The 16,334-nt window shown below is 38.2% G+C and overlaps 1 protein-coding gene and 1 long non-coding RNA gene across 11 annotated transcripts; both read left to right on the forward strand.

Annotated features, from left to right (window-relative positions):
* The first annotated feature begins 304 nt into the window (after positions 1-304).
* On the forward strand, positions 305-2,916 carry LOC121764411. 3 transcript variants are annotated; one of them, XR_006042564.1, is made up of 3 exons: positions 305-566; positions 865-2,233; positions 2,318-2,916. It is a non-coding gene; the product is annotated as an uncharacterized LOC121764411 (long non-coding RNA). The 3 variants fall into 3 exon arrangements; XR_006042562.1 differs by lacking the exon at positions 865-2,233; XR_006042563.1 differs by lacking the exon at positions 305-566 and having other exon boundaries at positions 574-2,233.
* Positions 2,917-7,285: 4,369 nt separating this feature from the next.
* Positions 7,286-12,899, forward strand: LOC121792171 (F-box/LRR-repeat protein At1g67190-like). 8 transcript variants are annotated; one of them, XM_042190011.1, is made up of 5 exons: positions 7,287-7,504; positions 7,597-10,608; positions 10,699-11,610; positions 11,778-11,815; positions 12,495-12,899. In XM_042190011.1, the coding sequence occupies exon 2, from the start codon at positions 7,975-7,977 to the stop codon at positions 9,232-9,234; it is 1,260 nt and encodes a 419-aa protein (XP_042045945.1). In that variant the 5' UTR covers positions 7,287-7,504; positions 7,597-7,974; the 3' UTR covers positions 9,235-10,608; positions 10,699-11,610; positions 11,778-11,815; positions 12,495-12,899. The 8 variants fall into 8 exon arrangements, with proteins under 8 accessions (XP_042045947.1, XP_042045945.1, XP_042045946.1 ...); XM_042190012.1 differs by having other exon boundaries at positions 10,699-10,894; XM_042190013.1 differs by having other exon boundaries at positions 7,286-7,504; positions 7,597-8,989; positions 9,071-10,608; positions 10,699-12,899.
* The last annotated feature ends 3,435 nt before the right edge of the window (positions 12,900-16,334 follow it).

Raw genomic sequence — 16,334 nt, forward strand, 5'->3', positions numbered from 1 at the left:
ATTTGGGAGAGATCACAGAAACGGCGTTGAATTTTTGATGAAGTAGTAGAATTTAGGTAAAAATTTGAAGGAGGTAATTTAGGCAATTGATAAATGGTTAGAGGGAAATAATATTAAAAAAGAACATAAATAAGATAAAATATTATAAATCCCTTATTCTGAAGAATAAGCATGCTTCGATCTCAAATTACGAAAGGTCAGCGAATTGAATCCCTAATTACAAAAGCTTAGCGAATTTAACCTCTTATTCCAAAATTTCTCCTTCTAGATAACCTACATTCTATTTTCTCTCAGTTGAGTATTTTGCCATGTTGTGATCTGTGAAGCAATCGGAATCTTTCAAAATTACCCAAATTCACGGAAATAAACAAAACATGGAGTAGTACATATTTTAATGATAATGCTAAGAGGGCAGAGGCCAAATCACCGTCGTATATATTTAAACTTTTAAAGCTATTTCGATCTTCCGGGAAATTAATTTGTTGCAATATGCAATATGCAACTCCCCCCCGCAACAAATTCGCGTCGCCGAAGCCGTGAATTCACCGCGCGAAGCAATCGATATGGTATGGATTTAAAGTTGATCTGAATCCTTATTCTATTTCAAGTTACTGCGATTTCACCTTTTCTTTTGGCGTGTTTGATACGATTAGATTTGTTTCAATTGAGTTTTCTGTAGATGCGTCCTTCCATTTTCTAGGATGCAATTGTTGATATGAAAACTTAGCTGTTGCTAAAAACAGCACCGCGGTTAGTTCAAACTAAGAAAAATGATAAGCTTGTATGATATTTGAATTTTGAAACTGTTTAAGCATTCATATCCATGGAAATTTAAGTCTGTCGAGTTTGCAATGCCAATAACAGGACATAAACTCGTCTAAGATGACAATTATTTTGGTCAGCCCAAAGCATCTGGTGTAGAAAACTTGTTCTCCTTAGTTGAACTTCACTCCACTTTCAAAGACTTGGCACATGAGGTCAAAGTGTTTTTCTCCATTGTAATTCCCGTTCCTGCATCGGTGCGGGAAAGGAAGCATCATGTTAGCTGGATTAGTAAGATGTTCTTTTCATATTGTAATCTGTTGGTTTCTTCAGTTTCCATCAGATTAAAGGAAAAAAAGTTGGGGATTACATGATAAATAGATGAAAGAGCAGCTAGTACCTTGTATTTTGCCCTCAGCAGTTGCTCGTTGCCAGAAACAACATTCTTTTTCATGTCCCACGAAATTCCCGGCTTGTTCATCATCTCTGAGAAGTCTTTGTATTTTCTGTTAAGGATCTGGAGCCTTAACTTGAGAAGACGGTCTGAATGAACTCGACCAAACATTGAACGGAACTTCTCATAAACATATAGCTCACTTTCTTTTCTGAAAGTTGAACCTGGTGTATAATCCCCCCTTTCAATCTCCTCCACCATCATCTTTAGGAATTGAAAATCACCTTGCCCTCTATATCCATATCCAGGTAGTACATTGGCCATCTGTGACTCATTTGGTAGTCAGGTAACACATAATGCAAATAAGAAGTCAATATGTGGTAGCACGACATAGCAACATATAAAGTACACAACTTATGTGCAGTCTAATATTGGCTAGAAGTTAGAAGCTAAGTTTTCTGGTGATAAACTGCTACACAAGAAAGAAAAATTTGTCGTCTGTCTTAAAGAGATGCTATGTTCTAATGCCAACGAAAGCAGGGTGCTTCAATGCAGCGGTACCTTTTTCTTTCCATAATTCCTTCTTTAATAAACGCTTTCATGTTAAATTCTATTTTGAGATGTTAATCTAGAAAGTGAAGATGCATATAGTTATTTGGATTTGTATTTTGATGCTTAAGATCAACTCATTTGAAATCTGTTCTTAAGTGTTTCATTGTTGCTTAAACTGTTTTTATTGCTCATTAAGTTCTGTTTTCTGTGAGGAACTCTATTTCTTTCTTCTAGTGGTAAAAGGGTTTTCAAGTGACTATGCTCTCAGTCCCGTTGAATGAAATTCTTTTGCCAGACCCTTGTTAGGGGCTTTATCATTGTCTCTTGTTCTAAGATGCCATTCTAAAGGTCTTCCCTTAACAAGTGAAAAATGCTGCCTGACAAATTGGGATGTCTAGGTTCCTCAAAAAATACCAAAAAATAGAAAATTCTAGGTTCCGAATAAGCTAAGCCTAGACTCGATGACTAACCGAGGCATTATTTGTGGAGAAATAAGGGCTTAATGAATGTCTACATCTCCCCCAAGTGAGTGGAATCCCTGAAATATCTAAGTCTGAATATTTCATCTAGCAGATAACATTATAGTAATTTTTTTTTTGTCTATTGCAGAGAGGAAATTGCATCCTTGAATTTAGAATATATGGGAAATCTTAATGGATCAATGTTACTGTATGGCTGCGTGGGACCTCTTGATGGCATCATTAGAAGTAGACCCGGAGACAGAAAACGACCCCATCTTAAAATTGTTGCAAATACATGTAAGTATTTATTAATCCATTTCTGTCTGCTTACAGATATGCAAAAACTAACAGGCAGAATGATTTCGTGTACCCGAGCAGTTGTTATATACTACACATAAAAATGATTTGTCCGCATCATCTCACCTATATTTATTCATTACTGTTAGAAATAGAATGGGGCTGGGCCAGGCAATCAAACTTCTCCCCTGAGTTTGGTACCAAATTTATCACCACATTTTCCTTACCATAACCATGTAAATGTAATGAAGTTTACGATTCAAAGGCCGGCATAACAAGCGTTAAACAAAGATGAAGCAATAATTTCTGGAAAAGCGACCATACAGCTTTGGATGGATTAGCTCATAGAACATGGTGTTATGCTTATACACAGCGAAGAAAGCTAAGGCTTTTTATTACTTTAATAATTTTCATTTGCTTTCGTGCATCATTATTTGGTTATCTGAGTCATATATTACTGTTAATTCTCTATTTTTTAGCTTTTATATTACAAAAGTGTAGCTGAGCTGCAACTTTTTACCAGGATTATAAGTTGCAAGATGCTATTGTTTCGTTCTTTTCAGAACTAATTTGGAAAAATTTAATTTGCATGGTTTTATAATCTTACATGAAAGTTTTGAAGTTCCCCACTGATTAGGATTTGAAAGTGTACAGCTCACTTTCTTCTTTAGGAATTTATTTGACTTGAAATATCCAAAATAATCACAAAATCAAGAATTGGATAACGTTGATAAACAACTGCATCACAAGCAAATCATTTTGTGTGAGAATTCAAGCAGACAAGAAGAAATTCCAGCATGTTTTTCGCAGATCTGGCCGAGGTGTGTTTGTGCATTCTGTGGATACTTATTACTGCCGTGGTCCGACCAAATTAAATGATCAAATCCCTACTTCTAGGGTTAAACATTACAATGCATCGCCCATAAAAATAAGGACACTTTCATTTTTCACCAGTCTCATAAAAATATCTCATTTTCATTTATGAAAAGTTATCTCTGGCTCATTATCCATATGCGTTAATTTGTTTACAACTTATACTACTATATTCCACCATTAACACTACTCCCTCTGTCCCCTAATAATTGTCCATTTTGGTTCCGGCACGGATTTTAAGAAATGTAAAGTAAATTGGGCTGAAAATTTTAGTGGAATATGAGACTCACTTTTATATACTCCCTCCGTCCCCAAAGAGTATGCACTATTTCCTTTTTCATCCGTCCTTAAAGAGTATGCACATTCAATTTTGAAAACTATTTTCTCTCTAATGAGGTGGGACTCATTCTCCACTAACAATACTTAAAAACTTTCTCTATCTATCTCTCTCTTACTTTACCAATAATGCATTAAAACTCATGCCGAACCCAAAGTGCATACTCTTTGGGGACGGAGGGAGTATTAGTTTTATAATAAAATGTGAATGAAATGAGTTAGTGGAATGTGTGGTCTACTTACCATTTATGGTAAAAAAACTGAAAGTTGACAATTAATAAGGGACAGACAAAAATGACAAAAGTGAACAATTAATGAAAAATGGAGGGTGTAATAATAATACGAGCCATACTATCTACTAACCCTATTTTGTTAACTACCATTCTTCTCATGTTTTTTGCTTTACCTATTATACATTTATTCTCGGGCAATTCCAAGTGTCCTTATTTTTTTAGACTGATGGATTAATTAAAAGTTTTGAGTATTCAACCTTTTGAAAGTATCAAATACACGGTATACACCCCTCCGTTTGCCATAATTAAGTGCATCCACAATGGTGGACTAGCACGCGGACTAGCCGCTAGTCCGTGTGCTAGTCCACTATTGTGGGCGGCGAGCAGCAGACCGACTAGCCAGAAGGACGAGAGCTCGTCCGTCGTAAAAGGCGGATGTCCGTCTCCTTGTCCGTGCGCTCATCCGCTATTGTGGGCTGGTGACGCACAAGAGGTAGGACGTCTCATTTTTTTATTTTTTTTATTTTTTTATTTATACTCAATATTTACAACTCATTGCACTTCATTTTTTTGTATATTTGATAAACACCAACAATTAAAATGAATTAATCGTATTTTCAATTTATTTTATTGCTAGGGCGTCGGCTAGTCCTAGTACTTGTCATTTATTGTGCAGTGGGATGTCCTAATGATGTAGCAATGCATTGGGATGTCCTAGTGACGTGGCAGAAGGTGTTTTTGAGATGACCTAGTGCTAGTCCGTTGGGATGTCCACGCTAATGTGGATGCTCTAAAGGTTTGCAATTGAAAGTCCTATTGTCCCATTTTTTTCATTTGAGATAAGCGGATTTCCTATTTCACACGCACTTATTTCATTATAAAATTAATATATAAAACATATTCTCTTCGTCTTAAAAAAATAAACAAATTTATAAATAGTATAAATTTTAATATGCAATTAATAAAATAAGAAAGAGATGAGAAGAAACAAAAGATGGGAAAAAAATAGTGGAAGTAGTGTTAGTTGATTGTGGAATTGTGTGATTGGTTTAAAACTTTTCATATTTAGACTAAGTACTATAATTTTAGGGAACGACCCAAAATAATAAAATTATTATGTTTTTTTAGTATGGAGTATATTATAAGTTTTCAATTCTTTTTTTTTCAGTATTCTTAAAACTCGCACAAGAGGTAGGTAAAGTATCATTTTTAATATTGATTGCAGTAATCTTGACATAGCTATATCACTAATTTCTAAAATTTATATCATTATTTATGATCAGCGTTTACAATAACAATATGATCTCAAAATTAATTATTTAATTAAAGCACATTGGTAAACTTAAGCGGTGGCATATGAATGAATAATTGCAAATGATGAAATACAACCTAATTTTGGTGGATGTACAGTGTGCGCCACTTCCTTAAGAGCATCCATAATGGCGCCTAGCACACCGCCTAGCCGAGCGCCGGCGCTAGGCGGTCGCTAGGCGAACCATTGCAGGAGCCGAAAACCGCCGAGCGGTTTTTCGGAAATGAATTTCGCCTAGCGCTAGGCGGTCAAAAACCGCTGGGCTATGCGCTGGGCGATCCGCTCGGCGCCATTGCAGCGCCCGGATCGCCCAGCTCATAGCCCAGCGGTTTTTTTTTTTAATTTTCGAAACACTATATATACGCGATTTGCACTTCATTTTCATTCGCACCACTTGTATTAACGAGCACTCTCTCTATCTTAATTTCTGTACAAGATCAACACCGAGAAATGACTAACGCGGGTGGTAGTAGTCGAGGTAGTGGGGGGGACGCTGAGGAGTACGAACGTCGAATGGCCGAAGCGCTTGAGGCATATACCAACCGCGGGATAGACCAATGGATGCAAAGCGCCTTGCAGCCGGCGGTACCTCGACCTCGGCCAGTTGTCCATCGCCGACAAGCGATTGGTCGTGATCACGTAGTTGCACATCAGCGCCTATACGAAGACTACTTCGCATAGGAGCCGCGGTTCAACGCCAACCTTTTCAGGCGACGTTTTAGGATGAGCAGAGCCCTGTTTATGCGTATTGTTAACGCCTTGGAGCAGCGATATATGTATTTCCGCTTCAGGCACGATGTGGCTGGCAAACCCGGCCACACACCTATTCAAAAGTGCACTGCGGAAATCCGGCAGCTGGCCTACGGAGGCGCGGCAGACATGTGGGACGAGTACCTCCACATCGGTGAGACGACTTCCCTGGAATGTATGAAGTATTTCTGTGAGGGCGTGATTGAAATATTTAGTGATCAATACCTTCGAAGCCCTACCCCCCAAGACTGTCAGGATCTGATGCAGATGCACGGGGAGAAGCATGGGTTCCCGGGAATGTTAGGCAGCATAGATTGTATGCATTGGGAGTGGAAGAACTGTCCCACTTCCTGGAAGGGGTTCTACACGACCGGCTATAAGGGAAAGAATCCCACGATGATCCTCGAGGCCGTAGCTGATTACCGGCTGTGGATTTGGCATGCGTATTTTGGGATAGCCGGGTCGAACAACGACCTCAACGTCCTCAACTCGTCGCCCCTTTTCAACGAGCAGTGCCAGGGCGTCGGGCCGGCCATCAGTTTTGTCGCCAACGGCAACCGACATGATATGGGCTACTACTTGGCCGATGGGATATACCCTAGGTGGCCCGTGTTTGTGAAGACGATCCGATGCGCATCAGATGAGAGGAATGCCTACTTTGCGGCACGGCAGGAGTCGGTGCGCAAGGACGTGGAGCGCGCATTTGGTGTGCTCCAGTCTCGATGGGCGGCGGTTAGGGGTCCAACGCGTTTGTGGCATGTCGACTGCATTGCTGATATAATGTACGCTTGTATTATCATGCACAACATGATTGTCGAAGATGAAGGTGTACAACTGACTGATTGGACCAACGAGGATAATGAAGCCGGTCCAAGCCACGACGTCGCCGCCTCCAACGTACGAGGTGGAGTACCTCACGATGAAGAAGCCCTCCTTCAAGCACTTGCCGACATGCGTCAGACGGATGCCCATATTCGACTCCAAAATGATTTAATTGAAGAGTTGTGGGCGCGGAGGATTGCAAGACGTTAGTTTTTATTTAAATTTATGTAATTTTTTAGAATGTAATTTATTTAAAATTTAAATAAAATTGTTGCATTTTCCCGTATCTGTGGCGTAAATTTAATTCCGTATTTTGTGTGATTGTTTATTATTTGTTTTATATAATTTTGAATGATGTGGCTGAGCTGTGGCTGAGCTATTTGCTTGTTTTGATGATGTGGCAGGAGGATTTTTAGTGCTGATGGAGGAGTTTGTGGCTAGGCTATGGCTGGGCTATGGCCGGGCGAAAACCACTGTGGATGCCCAAACGTGATATTCAACGCCGTCGCACTCTGGTGTATCACATCACATCTTCTCCTTCTCCCTCGACTTTCAGCGAATCAGATTCATTCCCTTCTTCTCCACTCCCTGCCTCTCTCATCTTCACCCAAATCTGTCGTTCTGATTTATGCATACGATCTAATTGCGCCGATCAATACCATCTCCGTTTAACAATATTACTTTTCGCGTTAATCAGCGGCGGATTCTTTAGGTAATGGCGCGTGTTTCTGACTTATGCCTATCGGCTATTTTCAGTGTTCTTTTGCATATCTGTTATATAATCTGTTCATTACGTCATTTCAGGTGTTTGATTCAATGATTTGGACGAACTTTGTGAAGTTGATGTTTCTGAAAGACTTCTGATGGTGTTGGTTATTCGGTTGGAATCGGAACGTTTGCTCAACTGAAGGATTCGAGGTTTGTCGTTTGGGATTTTAGTGCTTATAGATTGCCGGAGATTTCTAAAGCACTATAAAATTACGATTCACTGCGTTTAGGTTTGGCATCTTCTTTCTGGATTCGACCGGCTGTGAGGATTTCGATTTGTGGCTGTGAAATCAGATACTGTGTTTGGAGTACCGTAGTAGCCATTTTCTGGAATTGGATTAGTGTTTTGATTGAATTTGGCGAATTTCAGCAATTTTTAGGCCCTCTGTTTTGCAGTAATTTGATTGATTGGATATGGAGTCTCTTCCAGTTGAGGTTGTTGGAAACATTCTATCATGTCTTGGAGCTGCTCGTGATGTTGTGATTGCATCGGCAACTTGCCGGAAATGGCATGAGGCTTGGAGGAATCATCTCCACACTCTAACATTTAATCCCAACGATTGGCCTTTGTATCATGAATATTCCACCAGTAGACTGGAAATAATTATCACTCAAACCATATTCCAGACCAAAGGACTGCAGTGCCTTTCAATAATAATGGATGATGTAGATGAGTTCTCTGCCGCCCCTGTTATCGCTTGGCTCATGTACACTCGTGAAACCATACGTCAGCTACATTATAATGTGAGAACACAACCTAACATCAACATGCTTGAGAAGTGTGGTCGACAGAAGCTTGAAGTATTGGCTTTAGCACACAATACAATTACTGGAGTCGAGCCTAGTTATCAAAAATTCCCCAGCTTGAAATCACTTTCCTTGAGTTATGTCAGCATATCTGCCTTGGATCTGAGTCTCCTGCTTAATGCCTGTCCGAAAATTGAATACTTGATCTTGATCAGTCTAGATATTGTCATGTCTGATCCACAGGCCACAATGGATTTGAGTAGCCACTCATTAAAGGATGTTTATGTTGAGGCAATCAGTTTGGATAAGTTTATATTGGAGGCTGATAGCTTAGAAAAGTTGCACTTGAAAGATTGTACACTTGAAGTCTTTGAGCTTGTTGGTAAAGGGATGTTGAGATTTCTAAAGATCGATGATGTTAGTGTCATCCATCTTGATATTGGCGAGAGTGCCGAAAATCTGGAGATTGTTGATGTGAGCAATTTTACGATCATGTGGGCGAAGTTCCTTCATATGATCTCAAGATCATCCAAGTTGAAAAAGCTTCGGTTATGGGGTGTTGTATTTGATGATGAGGAAGAGTTTGTGGATGTAGAAACCATCTCTTCATGCTTTCCCTTATTGAGTCATCTGTCCTTGAATTATGATCTAAGAGAGGCAGCTCTTCAGTATGGCTTACAAGGTTCTTTTGTTTTGGACAATGTGATTGTCTTGGAACTTGGGTGGACAGTAATTAATGACCTGTTCTCGGCATGGGTTTCAGGACTTCTGGAAAGATGCCCTCATCTTAAGAAGTTGGTTATACATGGCGTCGTGTCTGAGACCAAAACTCACGAAGAATGCCACACATTGGCCAACTTTACTTCAGCTATTGTGAGACTCATGAGGAAGTACCTGCATGTGGAGGTTCAGTTTGAATATGAATAGAGATATTTTACGCTATCCGAGCTTATCTGTTATTGGCTACAGAAGCAGGCAAAGATCCTCACTGCAGATTTTTCATTTACTCTGATCTGGTCTTTCCCGGATAATTTTTTGACTGAGAACAGTTGTATTTTGATTGATATTTTTCTGGACAAGATCAGGTCATGTTTGCTTTTAATGATGTTTCTTCGCATCATTATTCTTAACCGAAGAATGATCTGTTTCTGCATTCATGAAGAAGTTTCGCATACTATGCTTGTTTGCTTATTTATCAAGTTTGTTGTATACATGTATATGCATATGTATGCTGATACATATGTGTGCAGGGAAAAGTTTCCTTCATTCTGTTTCAGTTACGCACACTCGAGCCCTTTTACTTTATGAGGGTCTATACTCAGTAATACATGCTGCATTTGTATATGGAGCCATTTTATACACACTATCCAATAACTTTAACTAGCTAATTTTCATCTTTACAGCTAGAGTAATATGGGTCTTTCCAATTGTGAATAGCAATGCAGATATACAGGTCCAACTATCACATTCTTATCTTCAATAATAAACCATGATGTTAAGAGAGATACACATTTTAAGGGGTCAAATTAGTATCTTTTGCAACTCAGTGAGCCTTTTGTGAAACTGTATGCTAAAATGCAGGTATTTTACACTGGAAAATAATAATGATATAACTGTAAGATTTCTTTTCGAACTTACTTTTAAATGGTGAAATCCCAAAAGGTTCCAATTGTTAAACCAGAAAGAAAAAGCATATTCAAAAGGATATTTAGTGAAGGTATCAGTGCCAGCACTGTAACATATTTTCTCTATGCGGCGTTGTTCATCTATTAAATCTATCTATTCACCATCCTCATTGTATTGTCATATTTTTGGTTTGCTGTCAGTTTTTGGGCTGTAGCCAGAATCATGCTGACATAGCATGATATTTAATTGTATATATCTACTTAATCAGTTCTCTGAATTGCAAGTATCAGAGGCTATAATTCCTGAATGAGATTTATATGATGAAACGAGATATAAATGTAAGTGCTTTTTCATGGAAACTAGTATTGGAGGAGTAGTATATATTTGATATGGCAAGGAGGATTAGACCTATCGATTTATTAATCTGTAAGAAACTCAAGAAACAGAGCAGCTGTACTTGCACGTACAGTTGAAGTACTAGGGTTACTCATGTTATGCTAGCTATAAATATACACTGTATCTGCAAGTGTTTGCCTAATGCCTGTGTGTGTATCTAGCTAGAAACAGAGAAGCTGTACTTGCAGGTATCTGCAGTGTCTTCTGAGATATTTCACGAAGCTTCAATGGGTTGAAAGCAGGGAAATACTCTTTCATCTGGGAGAAATGGAATTCAAGGTAATTGGCCACCTCGTAGATGATTCAAACAAGTTAATATCTAGTTTTGACAGGGCTTCAATGGACTTATATTAAGTGGGTTGTCTGCAGAAATGTTTAACATGGAGATATATGCCTGATAAAGAAGAATGGACATTGGAAGCTTTCCAGCGTAGTGAATCTCCATTGCAAGCTGTGGCGGACTATGTCAAGCATCTATTTTCTTCATGTTTTTATGAAGTAAATAGTCTGTCTGGTGACAACGGTTAGAGCATGAAAGGGATCCAAAAAGTTCTGAACGTTAAAGGTATGCAACTTTACTCTTGGATACTCTACTGAGATCATATTTCTTCTACATTTACCCTTTATTGCATATTCCATTTACTAAAAACCATCAATATCCTTTCCTGAGGAGAAAAATTAGAAGTTATTATCGATGTACTTGAAGCATTTGGGCTAGCGTTAAAGGTTTGCTTTCCTTTGAAGCTGCTCCTCTGCGGGTTTTGTGTTTCATTATCATCTGACAGTGGGAGGGGGAGGGCATCATTCTTGATTTTGATGCCTTGCATTGCATCTCAAATGCAGGTCAATGCATATAATTCAGTACATGTGGTTGATTCTGTATCGATCCTAATATTTCTTGACCAGTATAGATGATCGTGTTGCTCATCATCTCAAATCGCAAAGGAAAAAAAAAAGAACGGCGAGCCTTCACCTCTTCATCCTGATAATCAGAGGGGGAATTTGGCCAACTCTGAGGATAAGATCAGTTACAATTACATTGAAGGACACACAGCACAATTTTAAATTGTCCCATATACGTCACAGATCCTCTCTCTGAAGTTACTTAACCAAAGTGACTAGAGTAGAAAATCTTGAATGCTGTAGTACTTATTCATATAGGATATGTAGAGACCCCTGTTGCCTTGGATGAATGGAGATGGTACTATAAATGAGCTTATATACAACAGGCTTCTTTGCCGTGTTCTTGGTATTGTTGTGCTACATCCAGGGATATTAGAGGTCTGCTATCTTTTACATTCAATCTTATATTTATCACCTCATCTGTTGCATTGTTAGTGAGTTCTTGCGATCAATATCAACCAGACAACCAGCTTCTTAAGATTTATTTTCCTGTTCCCTTGAAAAGTAATTTGAGACACTATTGCTAATATCATCTTCATGTACAGGATGAAATCATAATCGGATGCAATGTCTAAATCCTCAGGTATGCAACTTTCTTATCTCTCATCAAAAGATCAAAGCTCATTGCATCAGGACATAGATATGAGAGTGCTATGGTTTAATGCTTCCAACTATTCATTCTTGTTCTCAACTTTGGTATCTACAAAATACGGTTTTCATCTGAAACCCTTTATTTAACTTCACATCATCACTAGATTGTTTTGGTTGGGGTTAAAGGGCTTTCGATAAATTCTAACTCCGCTGTTATTACTACCTCTGATTGTTGCCTCAAGATATTGGTTTTTCCAGTCACCAGTATGTAAGATCAAGATACTTGAGACTCATAAACCGCCGTTTCAATAGAATGTAGCTGGCTGTAACTATTGCCGACTTCTTTAATTCGCTTAGTTTCTCCATTGTTTGTTGCTAATCTTATAAATTAATCCCTTCAATCACCAATAGTCTAAGATGGAAGAGAGTTTATATTACTAAACTGCCTTCCTATACTATGTAGCTTTCTGTAATTATTGTCAGACTTCCTTGATTCGCTTCATCTCCATATCTGTTGCAAATCGCATAACTTAATGCCTTCAAACAGCAACATACTTTAGATCCCTAAACTGCCTTCCTATACTAAGGTAGCTAGCTTGCTGTTATTATCATCAGACTTAATTTGCTCATTTCTCCTTAATTTGTTCTAATCTCTGCATGCGGAGCTGCAGGTAGCTGCTACAGATGATGATTCTAGATAACCACATAACTAACCTGAAAAATGCAGCAGATGACATCTTCTCATCCTCCCTCCATTCTGGGAAATCTTCTTGGTGATAGATGCAAAAAATCTAAGTTGATATGTTGAGTTCATTTCTTTGCAAATCCCTCTACCACGACCTTGTTGTAGAGCTGCCAGGGCACACAGCACGTGAACGGGGATGAAGATTGAAACAATGGATGTCGAACCCTCTCCTTATATAGTTAGGAATATCTTGAACACTCTTCTTTTATAGTTAGAACCTGAAAATGTCAAAACTATCAATAAGTATTAGTACTATTCTCCCCTATATACATGTAAAAGTTCAAGTGTAATACTTACTTCGGCAAAAAAAGAAAACATAACTTCACCCAAACTATTTTCGTAAATTTATATTCAAATAATTTCTAACTTAAAGATGGAGATGAAATAGTTACATCTTACCATAAATCTATGCAGCCACTGCTAGCCACAGTGTAGCCATCCATAAAATGACATTTAAGTAAATATGGCTATGACATTTAAGTAAATATGGCTATCAAGACTAATAATACTTTAATTATCTCATTTAATGCTCAAATAATTTGACATGATTATACTACTATATTCTGTAAACACAATAATAATTTATATTCATCCATTAATTATCTCATTTAATTCTCAAATAATTTGATATTATTACACTATTCTGTAAACAAAATAACCGTAGTAATTTATATTCATTCATTCCACTCTAAGTGGAGTATTTTCTATTTTCCTCGGAATTTTATGTAGAAGTATTGTTTTGTGAGTTCAGTGGAGAGAGAATAAAATAAGATAAAGAGAATGTTTTTTCCATTTTAAGAAACATGTCAATTAGATTGGGACGCCAACGACGTCGAAAACGTGGAATGACTTGAAATTTGCACGGTGTTTGCCAATCGAGTTGGGGAATTAAAAGCTAGGAAATTAAAAATATGACTGTAAAAACAGTTAATTGTCTTTTTCTCCCCTAAATGATGTCGGATGACCAAAATCCATCGTACCGTGCAGATTTCGAGTCATTCCGACACAAAAGTTTGGTCTTCTTTATCATAGAAGCCACGCGCCTTGTTGAAGACTACAATCTAACTCCAATAATCTTCCTCAACAATCTGGCTAGATTCACGAAGTTTTTGGTCTCAATATTCTTTTGTTTCATTATTAGAAAATCAGAGAGAGAATGCAATTCAACAAAAAGATGGATTTGGTGAAAATCAGCATTGGGATGTTGTGCAGCGTGTCATGCTGCTCGCACCTTGGGTGATCTCAATGCTACGGAGGAAGCCCGACATGAGCGTGTATAGGCTATCTTCGTAGTACATTCTACCTGGAAGTCATGGCATGGCAGGGCTGTGTCGTGATTGCTTTGGGTCATTATTCAAAACTCAGAGTTTGGAAAGTTTGTTGAGCTTTGGGCCTCCGTTTGGAGAGTTGGCGACAAGGGTGGGTGAATTTATGAGCATGCCTTTCATTCACACCTTCAATAAGACATCGTTCAAATGGTTTCAAAAGGATCTAAAACACAGTCGCCTCGATAATGTTACATTTTCCTGGCAGTTTGAGTTACAAGAATTTTGTATGCATTGTTTGGTTGGTTGGTGGCAAGAAAAAGATGCATTTCTTGATGATCAACTTCGGTTGGCTTACAGATGTTGATGATGATCATAGAAAGCGTTGCACCAAATTCTAGTGGTTACTGGTCTCATTTGTGGTGGTCATATTCTATCAATTTGGGCCCTTCAGGAGCTTGTAACCGTATTAGCCTCGACTATGAAAGTCTACTGTGTGATGTTCTTGTCAGGTACCATGTACTACAACTTGGTTACCACAGTCGAAAACTCATTTAAAGATGTAGGATGGTCGTCATTAGAGCCCTCGAAAACAAAATTCTCGACTATAGTAGTGATATAAAAATTTTGCTTTCCACTCCATGGTTGAGGTTGGTGTTTTATGTATTCTTTATGATTTTTACGGTCGTAAGATGGATCATAATTTAATTTAATGTAATCATTTCGATAAACATGAATGAGAGGTTGAAAGATAGAGAAAACATTGTAGAGTTGAATTTGAGGAGCTAAGAATTTATATTCAATTCCTATGTGTCTAGCATAAGAAGACATATTTTCTTGTTTTAATATAGGTACAAACTTATTACATAAGCTCTAATTTTGCTTGTTTTTTTTTTGGATAAGTAATGCGGTTCTAGCAGTAGACGACACCGAAAACATTGAATGACTTGAAATTCGCATGGTGCTTGCGAATTTAGTTGATGAGTCAAAAACAAAAAAAAAATATGATAGGAGAAACATTAAATTGCCTTTTTAGCCCCTAATCGATGAGCTCTTTCTATTTTTGTTCTAGGCCACTAATAGAATTTCATTTTAATGAAGGAGTTTAGTTTTATTCCGACTTAGAGAGTAACACATAACCATCATGTGTCTTTATTAATAAAGTGCATAACTATCATGCGTCTGTACGTAATGACGCACAACCATTATGCGTCTTTCAAGACGCATAACCCTTATGCGTCTTAGTGTAATGACGCATAACCCTTATGCGTCTTTCATTCGGGTTTTAACAGAACGCAGAAGGCAGAAGCAGCGCACAGAATACACTTTCAATTCCTCTCTCGGGTGTAGGCGATTTCCGGCGATTTCGATCGATTTCCAACGTTTTCTCCATAAGTTCCGGTAATTGTTCTTCAATTTAGCTACATTTATCATTATTCATGTTTATTTTGCTTTCATTTGTTAGTTTTACCCAATTTATTAAATTAGGGTTTGTAGGAAAAATGTCCATAATTGTTGTTTTTTTTAAATGTTTTTGATGCAGAAATCATGCAAGTATTTGTGAGTTTGTATTGGGGTGGTAGAGTAGTTCAACTAACCACATATGTGTATTGGTTATAAACCACCTCGTACGAGGAGCTCCATCATATTAAATTCATGTGTTTCCTATTCTGAATTGGTAGCAATGATATGTGATGCGATGAGAATAGATATGAACCAACACACAATTGAATTATTATGAAGACAAAGTATAGTATTTGCTTACGGTATGAGTTATACATGTTCTGTGATTTGCAATGATGAAAGTGTGATGTTTATGTTCAACAATGCTCAAAATTCAAGTGGGTGTATTGAATTATTTGTTGAGTATTCACCTGTGAGGAGTTCAGAAATCCCACCAGTTGTTGATTATGGTATTGGATCATCTGCGAGGGTTGAACAAATGAGCTTTGACTGTGGTATTACATCATCTGCGAGGGTGGAGCATATGAGCTTTGATTGTAGTATGAATGAGCAGAGAGATGTTGTAGATGTTGCTGATGTTGGTGTTGGATTGAATGATGAGGTAGATGTTGCAGATGTTCTTGATGAGCCAACGCCACTATCTGAGACAGAGCCAGACCCCGATCTCAGTGATGGTGATGGTTCTGATGATGAGATATTAGCATGTAAACCTGTTATGCAAGGTGAACAACCACTTCCGGAATACAATCCTAGGGGGTTGAGATTCTTTCTTGAATTACCAAGTCGTCCGTCTGGAGTATCTGATGATGTTGTTGATAATGAACACATCAATTTGTATTGGGATGAGAAAGAGCCGCATCGGATTGTGTTGGGAACAAAATTTGATTCCAAGCTACATGTGAAGACTGCTATAACTATGCGGAGTTTGTGGCAGGAAAAACAGTTTAAGGTCGTCGAGAGCAAATTAAGAAGGTGACATGCCGTATGCAAATTTCCAGCAGGAACGACAGCAACAGGGGCAGGCATCGTCAGCACCA

Source organism: Salvia splendens, chromosome 2 (assembly GCF_004379255.2).
Source record: "Salvia splendens isolate huo1 chromosome 2, SspV2, whole genome shotgun sequence".
Taxonomy (NCBI): Eukaryota; Viridiplantae; Streptophyta; class Magnoliopsida; order Lamiales; family Lamiaceae; genus Salvia; species Salvia splendens.

Bases quoted from the DNA above. Each gene is read 5' to 3' on its own strand.
- LOC121792171 (XM_042190007.1), top strand. From the start codon at position 7,975: ATGGAGTCTCTTCCAGTTGAGGTTGTTGGAAACATTCTATCATGTCTT.